Source organism: Cebus imitator, unplaced genomic scaffold (assembly GCF_001604975.1).
Source record: "Cebus imitator isolate Cc_AM_T3 unplaced genomic scaffold, Cebus_imitator-1.0 Scaffold358, whole genome shotgun sequence".
NCBI classification, from domain to species: Eukaryota; Metazoa; Chordata; class Mammalia; order Primates; family Cebidae; genus Cebus; species Cebus imitator.
The window spans coordinates 1070008-1082234 of NW_016107673.1; the positions used below are offsets into that span (position 1 = coordinate 1070008).

Consider the following 12227-nt stretch of genomic DNA (forward strand, 5'->3'; position numbering starts at 1 on the left):
AAAGAGAAACTCTGATGCTATTAACACTAATACATTGTTCCATCTATGCATCTTTCTGGGTAAAGGAAAAAAAAAAGATGAACTGTCCTACTTCAGGTTATTCTCTGTCTCTCACAAGGGATATTTGTGACTGGCAAGTAAAATCAGAGCTGCCAGAAAAAAACACATTCATAGCACAGGCTTCTACAAAGTACAGATACATGTGGTTGAAGCAGATGAAATTCATGTTTTGTCAAGGTCAGAAATATGAAATAGCTGAATACTTACTATTTTATCTGGTTCAAACTAATATATTTTAAGAGATTCATTCATTTCCAGGGTATTTCCAGACAGAAGAATGAAACTCTTCATTTAAACACCTCTGTCTTCTACTCCCTAAAACTACAGAGTGGCCACGTCCCTTTTCTGCACCTAAAGATAGTGAACTGAGGAAAAGGGTTGGGTATCAGGGACTTCCATAAGGGAAGGTTCTCCCATTCCCTCCACCAGAGAGGAGGAAGAATCCAGTTCCTTCTTGATAGCACTTCCCATAGTGCACTCATGCTTTCTGGAGACGTGTAATTGCAGGCAATTAATTATAATTTAATAACCATGACCCTGGGATAAAGATTTAGGGATTTAACCGCAAGAGAAACAGATGAAATGCTTACAAACACTCCTTCAAAATCTCTCTTACTTCTGACCCAAATAAAAGTTGTTTTCATCTCCTTTATGCCCACCACCTGCTTGAGAAAAATGAGAAGTAGGAAGCGTCATTACCTACCGGATAAATATTTCCTTTTACAAGATAACATTTTTCAGGCTTCAAGAGCAGGTAATCTCCTCGGAATGGTACAATTCGAGGATCAGAAGGGCAGCCACTCAACTCTGAAATACGGTCTGAGTAAAGTCCTGCACAAGTCACAACATACTGACATCGAATTTCTTCTCCCTAGTGCAAAATAAAAGAACAGTTATTTGTATAAAGTAGAGAGGAGCAGAATAGGTCAAGAGTGGAAAAACAGGTGATAGAAAAGAAAAAATGTAGAGAAATTCAATTTTTTCTAAAAGAGTATATTCAATACAGGTTTTAGCAAAATATGTTCTTTAGCATTTAGGTGGCAGCTAGAAACTAAGGACAGTGGCATGTAAGAGGATGTCACCTTAAATTTTGTACTTTAGCAATAATAATGGTCGACCTAGTAAGGATACATCATAAGGTACACATGCATGCACACAAATACATACAAATCTGTTTATTAGGACCTAGTCTCTTAACTATTTGTTACGCAAAGATGCAAACATCATTTAGATAGCCTCCACCAATTTTTGGTTTTTTTTTTGCTCTCCAACCCAACCCACAGCTTTTAATTTGGATTAATAAAAAAATTCAATATACCAATCACAAACATGGGGATTTACCCAAGAAGTGGAATATCAAGGAAGACAAAACTTCCTACATGAAAAACATAAGCATGTAAAATCGTTTTTAAAAATAAAGTTGTTACCTATTAATATAGATGACATCTATAACATCTCTGGCACTGAAGTTAAAGGGTCTGTAAGCCTCTCATTAAAAGGCAACCTCTGTACTGCAACCAGCTTCTCCTGTATTTGAGCAATTACCCTGTTATTCTTCAGTTGCTTCACACTCAATAATCCTGCTCAATTGCAACTGTAACCTACCCACCAACAAATTTCTCCTTCCTGATCAGTATCTACTTTGCAAACTGAGGATACTTTAGAAATCTCATTCATTCAATCCACATTTACTGACAGCACATACTACATACTAGGTTTGCTTTAGTGAGTAAGAGACTTGCTAATGTTAGGCTGTTATAATTTCCTATAAATTTTATTTTGTGATTATCATCTGCTTATTTTTAATTTTACTCGTCAAGTTTAGCCAATTTGGTACCGTATTTCCTAAATGACTTCATTTATCCTGCATTCACCACCATACTCGAATTCCCATCTCTTTACTTCTCACAACACCTAGCAACTGTTCTTATTCTTAGATCTTCTTCCCAGATGACCTATTTTTGAAGCCTCAGAGTTCTCAGTTGACTCACCATTTTTTTTCTTTCCAGGCCTTACTATTTAGCCTTATTGTATTGAGCTAAATTTTCAACTCTGTATGGATCCTATTTTTGCCCTAGCTAGAAAGTTAAGCCTCTTTTCAGGAGTTATACATGTCATATTTTTTACAAAAATCCAATGAAACATCTCCACAGTGAATTCAAATTAGCTTGACTAAGCCACTGATCATTTTAAGACCTTTAAAGTCAAAAGGGCTGTCTAGGTCTTGCTCTGTCACCCAGGCTGGAGCACAATGGAGCAGTTCTGGCTCACTACGGCCTCAATTGACCTCTTGGGTTCAAGTGATTTTCCTGCCTAAGCGAGTAACTGGAACTACAGGCATGAGCCACCACACCCAGACAAAAACACCTTCTTCTAAATAGGTTAATATCTTTCCTGTTCACCTAGAGTTATATACCAGAAATATGAGAAGTATTTTTGTGATACAAATCATTAGTTCCTACATAAAAGATTGGTAGTTCCTTTGTTCTTGGAATAAAATAATGCAGATAAGTCCTATGATAGATGTAAAGATAATAACAGAATTTATAAGATAGTACCAGCATGCAATAACCTAACAGTTCTCTTTAAAAGCTTAAGCAACAGTTCCGAAAAAGAAATTATCAAAAACTATCACAGGTCTCTGAAATTATTTTATGCTACATGTGAAACAATAATTAAATTCAGCAACATATTAGGTAACCTTCAAATGATACATCAGTTCAACATAAATTTCTTTTAGGCTGGGTACAGTGGCTCACTCCTGTAGCCCCAACACTTTGGGAGGCCAAAGTGGGAGGATCACTTGAGCCCAGGAGTTGGAGACCAGCCTGGGCAACATAAAGAGACCTTGTCTCCGTAAGTTTTATTAGAGATAAAGACTCTAATTTAAAAAAAAAAAAAAAAAAAAAAAATTTTAAGAAGGCAAAAACAAACCATGCATGTCTATTGCTCTTTCATAAGTGAAGCAGATTTTTCCCCCATATCCAATGTATAAGTCTTTAATTAGCAAATCCTCCCTGCAAAAAAATTATTTTAAAAATCCCCTGCCAGGCGCAGTGGCTCACACCTGTAATCCCAGCACTCTGGGAGGCTGAGATGGGTAGATCATTTGGGGCCAGGAGTTCAAGACCAGCCTGGCCAAATGGCAAAGCCCTGTCTCTACTAAAAATGCAAAAATTAACCAAGCATGGTGAGACATACCTGTAATCCCAGCAACTTATGTTGCTGAGGCACAACAATCACTTTAATCTGGGAGGTGGAGCTTGCAGAGAGCCAAGATCATGCCTCTGCACTCCAGCCTGGGCAACAGAGTGAGATTGTCTCAAAAAGAAAAAATTCCTTTTAACTTTTCATAAAGCCATTTCAACCTGGTAAGTGGACCCCCCAATTTAAATTTGAACCCCAACACTATACTTAAAATGCCAAAATAAAGAACAGCAACTATCCTAACTCTGGGTAACGTACATATCCACTGGTATGTCATAGGCCCCTGTATATATTCTATCATATAATACTATAGTGAAAATGTCCCTTAGATGAAGGCAGGCACAGAAACAGAATTTTAATTCTTCTTTGAATGGAAAGCCTACCACTTGGGTCACGTGACCCAGCAAATCTGATGGTCATCGAAGTGTCTGCAGCAGACAGTCATGCTTTATAGAGCCCTTGGCAGGCACCTGTAGGCAAATCATACTACAGAACTTTAGGGTTTTTAGAGGAAAGTTATACCATCCTCTGCAGATAACTATCCTCCTTTTGAGAAAGTGCTTTTAGCTTTGACTGAACACTTGACTACAGGTCATTAAGTTGCCATATGAACTACCCATTATTAACTGGGTATTGCTATCTGACTCATCAAGCAACAAAATTGGGTGTGTACAGCAGCATTCCATCATCAAGAATTATAAGGGTTGTACAGGTCCTGCTGGCACAAGTAAGCTGCAGAGGCAAGTGGTTCAAATTCCCATGGTCCCTACTCCTGCTAAATTGCCTCCTTCCTATCAACTTGCCTCTGTGGCCTCACAGGGAGTTCTCTATGACCAGTTGGCCAAGGAAGAAAAAATAAAGGCCAGGTTTACAAATGGTTCTGCACGATATTCTGATACCACACAAAAGTGATCAGCCACAGCACCAGAGCCCCACTCATGCGTGTCCCTGAAAGACTGTGGTGAAGGAAAATATTCTGAGTGGGCAGATCTCTGAACACTATACCTGGTTGTTTATCTTACTTTAGAAGGACAGATGGCCAGAGGTATGGATCTACACTGTTTCCTGTGCAACAACTAATGGTTTGGCTGGATGGACAGGGAAAGGACCTCTGGAGAAAGGTATATGAATGGACCACTCCAAATAGCTTCAGAGAGTAAAGACATTTGAGTTCCATATGAATGCTCACTGAAAAATAACCTTGGCCAAGGCTGACTTTAATAATCAGTAGAAAAAGATGACCTGCTCTGTGGATGTTAGTCTCTTTCTCTAGGCACCCGTCTTTACCTGATGGCATCATGAACTAAATGATTAGGCATAAAGATAGTCTCCAATAAATGGTGTTGGGAAAACTGGATATATCCATGCAAAAGAATGAAACTGGACTCCTATCTTACATCATTCACAAAAATTAACTTGAACTGGACTAAATATTAAAATTAAAAGATTAAAGATTTTAGATAAAAAACTAAGACTCTTGGAAGAAAACATAGGTGAGACATTGGTCTTAGCAATGATTTTTTTTTTTTTTTGATAGGGCATCAAAAGCACAGGCAACAAAAGCAAAAATAAACAAGTGGGACTATATCAAACTAAAAAGCTTCTGTACAGCAAAAAAAAAAAAAAACAAAGGCAACAAAAGCAAAAATAAACAAGTGGGACTATATCAAACTAAAAAGCTTCTGTACAGCAAAAAAAAAAAATGACAACAATAAAAAGACAGCCTACAGATTGGAGAAAATATTTGCAAACCATACATCTGATAACAGGTTAATATCCAAAATACATAAAAAACTCATATAACTCAAAAGCAAAAGAACAAATAAGCTGATTAAAAAATGGGCAAAGAAGCTGCGCATGGCAGCACGTGCCTATAATCCCACTACTTGGGAGGCTGAGGCAGGAGGACAGCTTGAGCCCAGGAGTTTGAGGCTGCAGTGGGCCATGATCATGCCAGTGGACTTCAGCCAGGGTGATAGAGACCCTGTCTAAAAAAAAGGTGGGGGAGGGAAGGACCTGAATATACATTTTTATGTTTTTTTTTTTTCAAAAAAGATATACAGATAGCCAACAGATACATGTAAAGGTGTTCAAATCACTAATCATCAGGAAAATCAAAACCACAGTAAGATATTATCTCACATCTGTCAGGATGTCTATTATCAAAAAGACAAAAGAAAACAAGCATTGGTAAGGATGATGGGAATGTAAATTGGACAGCCATCATGGGAAATGGCATGGATGTTCCTTGAAAAATTAAAAATAGAACTACCATATGAGCCAAATTAAAAACAGAACTACCATATAATTTCCTCTGGGTATACACCCAAAGAAAACAAAACCAGTAGTACCTCAAGGAGATACCTGCATTTCACATTCATTGCAGCGTTATTCACAACAGCCAAAACATGAGAACAACATAAAAGTCCACTGACAGATGAATGGATAAAGAAAAGGTCATCTATATACACAATGTAATACTATTCAGCCATAAAAAGGAGGAAATCCTGCCATTTGTGACAACATGGATGAGTGTGGAAGATACTGTGCTAAGTGAAATAAGCCAGACAGTGAAAGACAAATATTGTATGATCTCAATTACATGTGGGATGTAAAAAGTTGAACTTATTGGCTGGGGATGGTGGCTCACACCTGTAATTCCAGCACTTTGGGAGGCTGAGGTGAGTAGATCATGAGGTCAGGAGTTCGAGATCAGCCTGCCCAACATAGGAAAACCCCGCCTCTACTGAAAATACAAAAAATTAGCTGGGCATGGTGGTGGACACCTGTAATCCCAGCTACTCGAGAGGCTGAGGCAGGAGAATCACCTGAACCAGGGAGGCAGAGGTTGCAGTGAGCTGAGATGGTGCCACTGCACTTCAGCCTGGGTGACGAGCAAAATGCCATCTCAAGAAACAAGAAACAATAAAAAAAAAACAAAACAAAAAATCCATGTTGAACTCATAGAAAAAGAGAGTACAATGATGGTTGCTAGGGACTGGGAGGGTGGTGGGCTGGAATGGGATGATATTAGTCAAAGGGTACAAACTTTCAGTTATAGGATGAATAAGTTCTAGAAATCTAATATACAGCATGGTGACTGTAGGTAATGATACTGTATGGTATATTACTAAGATAGCAAATCTAAGTGTTCTCATCACACACACATAAATTGTGACTATGTGAGGTGACAGATGTGACATCAAATAACTTGACTGTGATAATCATTTCACAATGTAAACATAAAGCTGGAAAAAATAGTTATGGTAGCAAGGATGGAGGTGATGCATAGGCTTGGCAACATGGACTTACTCACCAAGGCTGATCTGTCTACAGCTACTACTGAGTGCTCAATCTGCCAATAGAAGAGATCAACAGAGCCACTGATATGGTCCCTAGACCACTTTCATCACAGAAAAGGCAGCACTTATTTCTTACTGGAACAGATATTTGCTCTGAACATATATTCGTCTTCCCTGCCTATAATGCTTCTGCCAAAGTCACCATGTGTGAACTTATGAGATGTTTTATTCACCATCATGGTATTTTACACAGAAGCATTACTTCTGATCAATGAACTTACTCTGTAGCAAATGAAATGCAGCTATAGGCTCAGACGCATGGTAAAAAAAGTGAATGGTAAAATTCACTGATTTTACCATTTTCCTCAACACCCTGAAGCCACAGGTGACAGAAACTGAAATGGGCTTTAGAAGTAATAGCACTAGCTGGCTGGCAATTCCTTGCAGGGCTGAGGCAATGTCCTCCAGGATGCTCTGTGTGCTGTAAATCAATGATTAATATATGGTATTGTTTCTCCCATAGCCAGAATTCACAGGTCTGAAAACTGAGGTAGAAATGAGAGTGGTTCCTTACTATTACCCTGATGATCCACTACTTGAAATTTTTGCACTCTATCCCCACAAGTTTAGTCTTATTAACTAGTGTTCTTAGTTCCCAAGGGAGAAATACTTCCATTAGAGAATGAACAGTGGTTCCATTAAGCTGGAATTTGATACTGCAACACCTGGCCACTTTCGCCACCTTGGCCTCCCAAAGTGCTGGGATTACAGGCGTGAGCCACAGTGCCCTTACCAGTAAATCAAAGAGGAGACTGCTGTACTGAATTGGTTAACTAATCCTGACTCTCAAGAAAATAGAGTTGCTACCACAACTAGGCTTGGAGATGATAAACAGGAATATGCCTGGAATACATATCGCCTGAAGCTTCCCTTAGTATTCCCATATCCTGCTATAAAAGCTACTGAAAACTACCTTGACCCAGAACAGCCAGGGCTGCTAATGGCACAGACTTCAGGAATGAAAGTTTGAGCTACACCCCCAAACTGGAAACCATGACCAGCTGAGATGCTTGCCAAACGCAAAGAGAATATGAAATGAATAGCAGGGGGAAAGAAATTATAAATATTGGCTGCGGCCACACAGTTACAGAAACGAGGGATGTTATAATCTGAGTAGTTATTTACTTTAAAATAATAAATGTATTTGTCTATACATTACCTAATTCATTCTTTATTCCCATTGCTACAGACTGAATTGTGCCCCCCCAGCCCCAATTCATATGTTGAAGCCCCAACCTTTGATGTGAACTATATTTGGAGATAGGGCCTTTAGGGAGGTAATTAAGGTTAAATTAGGTCATAAGGGTAGGGACTAATCCAATATGACTGGTATCCTTTTTTTTTTTTTTTTTTTTTTTTTTTTGAGACGGAGTTTCGCTCTTGTTACCCAGGCTGGAGTGCAATGGCGCGATCTCGGCTCACCGCAACCTCCGCCTCCTGGGTTCAGGCAATTCTCCTGGGATTACAGGCACACACCACCATGCCCAGCTAATTTTTTGTATTTTTAGTAGAGACGGGGTTTCACCATGTTGACCAGGATGGTCTCGATCTCTTGACCTCGTGATCCACCCGCCTTGGCCTCCCAAAGTGCTGGGATTACAGGCGTGAGCCACCGCGCCCGGCCAATGACTGGTATCCTTATAAGAGGAAGAGATACCCAAGATTATGCTTTCTCTTTCTAGGCAGACACAGAGAAGAGGCCATGTGAGGACATAGTAAGAAGACAGCCATTAACAAGCCAGAAATCAACCCTACCAGCACCTTAATCTTGGACTTCTAGCCTCCAGAACTGTGGGCTACTCATTTTGTGCTATTTTGTTATGCAGTCTGAGAAGATTAATACACTCATCTCTACCATTCCTGCGTTATCTAACACAGGGTTTCTCTACCTCAGTACTACTGACTTTGGGCTAGACATTTCTTTGTTTTGGAGGTCTGTTCCCCACACTGAAGGATGTTTAGCAATATTCCTGGTATCTACCCACCGAATCACAGTACCTGTGCCCCTCCCCGCTCCCAGTTGTGAGAATCAAAAACGTTGGGGTTGAGCGCTCACACCTATAATCCCAGCACTTTGGGAGGCTGAGGTGGATGGATCACCTGAGTTCGGGAGTTCAAGACCAGCCTGAACAACATGGAGAAATCCCGTCTCTATTAAAAATACAAAATTAGCTGAGTGTGATGGTGCATGCCTATAATCCCAACTACTAGCAAGGCTGAGGCAAGGTAATCACTTGAACCCGGGAGGTGGAGGTTGGGGTGAACTGAGATTACGCCATTGCACTCCAGCCTGGGCAACAACAGTGAAACTCTGATTCAAGAAAATAAAATAAAATGCCTCCAAACATTGCCAAATGCTCCCTAAGAAGCAAAACTGCTTCAAGTTGAGAACTACTAATCTAAGATGCTTAAATAGTGGTTAACCTTGTATCTTAGCATTTAAGTTACAGGATCTCAAAGGGGGTGTGTAACTCAACTAGAAAAAATTAAACATAATCCAGGATGGATAAAGTAGACTTTGTAACTTTTTTTGAAACGGAGTCTCGTGCTGTCACCAGGCTGGCGTGATCTCGGCTCACTACAACCTCTGCCTCTCGGGTTCAAGCCATTCTCCTGCCTCAGCCTCCCAAGTAGCTGGGACTACAGGCGCGCACCACCACATCCAGCTAATTTTTTTGTATTTTTAGTAGAGACAGGGTTTCACCATGTTGGCCAGGATGGATGTAATCTCCTAACCTCACGATCTGTCTGCCTCGGCCTCCCAAAGTGCTGGGATTATAGGCGTGAGCCACCGCACCCAGCCCAATTTTGTATATTTTTTGAGAGTTAATTAGCATGTCTTCAGTCCTATGAAGGACAGTTATACCTTGTTAGGTGGAAGCATACTTTTACTACTGTCTTTATTTGGAAGCTAATATGCTTCTAAAGTTTTAAGAGGAATGGACAGATGTCAGGTTGACAAAGCGTAGACTATAGGGATTTGTACTGGGTCCATTTGGTTAAGCTGGGAACTATGCTCGACAGAATCCCCTTCTCTTCATGGTTCCAACTTAAAAGTTGATGAAAACAGGAGCTGCATATAATCTGGTGGCAAAAGTAAGTCAGCAGGCATTATTCTCTGAAGGTCATCCTAGTCCAATGAGGTGACAAAGAGACACCCATTGTCCAGTGAATTCCAGCTTCATGTTCAAGTCTGTTTCCCAATTACTGATCTGTCATCTTTCTTCTGATTCTCTGCTTCTCCAGAAACTTCCACAATTGTGTAAGGTCTTACTCCTATAATAAATTCTATAGCAGTCATTAATGACTCTGCTCCCTTGCGTACAACCTAATGCAGCGAACCTACAGGGAATCCACTGCTTCTATGACATTCTGCGGTTCTTGCTTCAGGTCTATATGAAGATGAAAGAAAGCAGTCCATCTCCTTCTGTACAACCTGCATACTCTAACAAAGTCTTCTAATTTATAGAGTTAATAAGTTAGTAGAGCTCAGTAGGCAGAGTGATAAAATATCTATCAGTTTTGCCCTAAAATTAAATACTCCATATGCTTATAATCTTGTTCTTTGCCAGCACAGCCACTTTATGAGGACATTCTCAAGTTCAAACTCTCCTTAAAAGCTGTTAAACGGCCCTAAAATAAATTCTCTCATTACTTTTATATCAGACAAATGTCATTCAATAACATAAAATACAGCACTGTGAATTAATTTAACTTTTAAGAAAGGGGAGGGAAAGAAAGTAACCAGCAGTTTTGCTTAAGAATCTTTACCTTTGTATTCTTTATAACAATCAGATATTTCATTCCTGAAAAAAAGAATAAGTAAAACATTTATTTTTAGGCCAATATGATTTGAAATATTATACTGGTAACAAATTTAAATAATTTTTTCCTGTCATTACTATGATTGCACCTTACAGTTCACTCTGAAACGTTTTACCAAATAATGATTAAATACATCCATACTTAACAATATATAAAACTCCAGCTGTTTTTAGCTTGATTTTAACTGATCTAAATGTATAAATCATTCTCCACCTAACCTCTAACATAGACATAGCTTTTCTCTGAACTATAATCCTGGAAATCACACTGTAAAATGGATCATGATAAATCAGTATGTATTTTCCCACAGAGCTAAAGCTATGATATGAGAAACCTTGTCTTCCAAGTGTTGCTTACTGGATTCCTTGCAGGTTCCATGTTTTCTAGAGAAGCAAGAGTTCTCGTAACACAAAAACTTCCAATAAAAAACTGACCATTTTTTAAATTAGTTCCCACTCAGATACATGGGCTCTCCAAGTTTTATAAAGCATACGTACAGCAGATGAAGAACACAATCTACTTGTATCATAAATTTATTATGCTGCCTACCTAAAGGAATCCTAATTATTTAACAATTTTGCTCATCATCTTAGAATTTGGAAAGACAGAATGATTCAGATAGCCTAGATCTCCTTAAAAACCTGTCAAAAGGTTGGGTGGGGTGGCTCACACCTGTTATCCCAGCACTTTGGGAGGCTGAGACTGGTGGATCATGAGGTCATTCTGGCCAACATGGTGAAACCGTGTCTCTACTAAAAATACAAAAAAGTTGGCCGAGCATGATGGTAGGTGCCTGTAATCCCAGCTACTTGGGAGGCTGAGGCAGGAGAATAGCTTGATCCTGGGAGGCGGCGGTTGTAGTGAGCTGAGATCGCATCACTGCACTCTAGCCTGGGCACCAGTGTGAGACTCCATCTCAAAAAAAAAAAAAAAAAAAAACTGTCAAGGTAGAAAGAACACTACTTTTTTTCTCCTTCAAATTTCTCAACAGAAAACAGAAGGCTCAAAAATCTATCATTTGGACAAAAAAAAAAAATTAATGCCCTCAAAGCAAAACAAAGCAAACTTTAAGTGCAGTCTGAAACTGTGGGGGTGAAGTGGGTGAGTTCCAAATGGCCAGGTCAATTTATGACCTTACAATGTCATTCTGACATTCTGAAACCTGGGTTTGTCTAAGAATCACTAAAGGCTTATTAGTAGGTGCTATTCCCAGACATTCTGACTCAGTAAGTCTGGGTGATACTAAAATTGGCATTTTGGGCCAGGAACAGTGGCTCATTCTTGTAATCCCAGCATTTTGGGAGGCCAAGATGGGCAGGTCTCTTGAGCTTGGGGGCTCAAGACTAGCACGGGCTGGGCTGGCGGGCGCAGTGGCTCATGTATGTAATTCTAGCACTTTGGGAGACCGAGGTGGGTGGATCATGAGGTCAGGAGATTGAGACTACCCTGGCTGACACGGTGAAATCTGGTCTCTGCTAAAAATACAAAAAATTAGCAGGGTATGGTGCCACGCACCTATAGTCCCAGCTACTTGGGAGGCTGAGGCAGGAGAATTGCTTGAACCCAGGAGGCGGTGGCTGCAGTGAGCCAAGGTTGTGCCAATGCACTCCAGCCTGGGCAACAAGACCAAAACTCCATCCCAAAAAACAAAACAAAACAAAACAAACCCATGAAAACAAACAAACAAAAAAATACCAACCTCAGCCTAGATGGTTTTACTGAAAAATTCTATCAAATTTTTAAAAAAGAATTAACACTGGTTTTATACAATCC

At 39.7% G+C, this 12227-nt stretch overlaps 1 protein-coding gene across 2 annotated transcripts in view; it reads right to left on the reverse strand.

Annotated features, from left to right (window-relative positions):
- L2HGDH (L-2-hydroxyglutarate dehydrogenase) overlaps positions 1 to 12227 on the reverse strand; it is a 66284-nt gene that overhangs the window by 23545 nt on the left and 30512 nt on the right. For both annotated transcript variants that reach the window (XM_037730784.1, XM_037730785.1), the window contains exons 6-7: positions 10401 to 10435; positions 764 to 931 (exon numbers count right to left, since the gene is read on the reverse strand). In XM_037730784.1, the coding sequence (XP_037586712.1) occupies positions 764 to 931; positions 10401 to 10435 (203 nt within the window). The remainder of the gene's footprint in view (positions 1 to 763; positions 932 to 10400; positions 10436 to 12227) is intronic.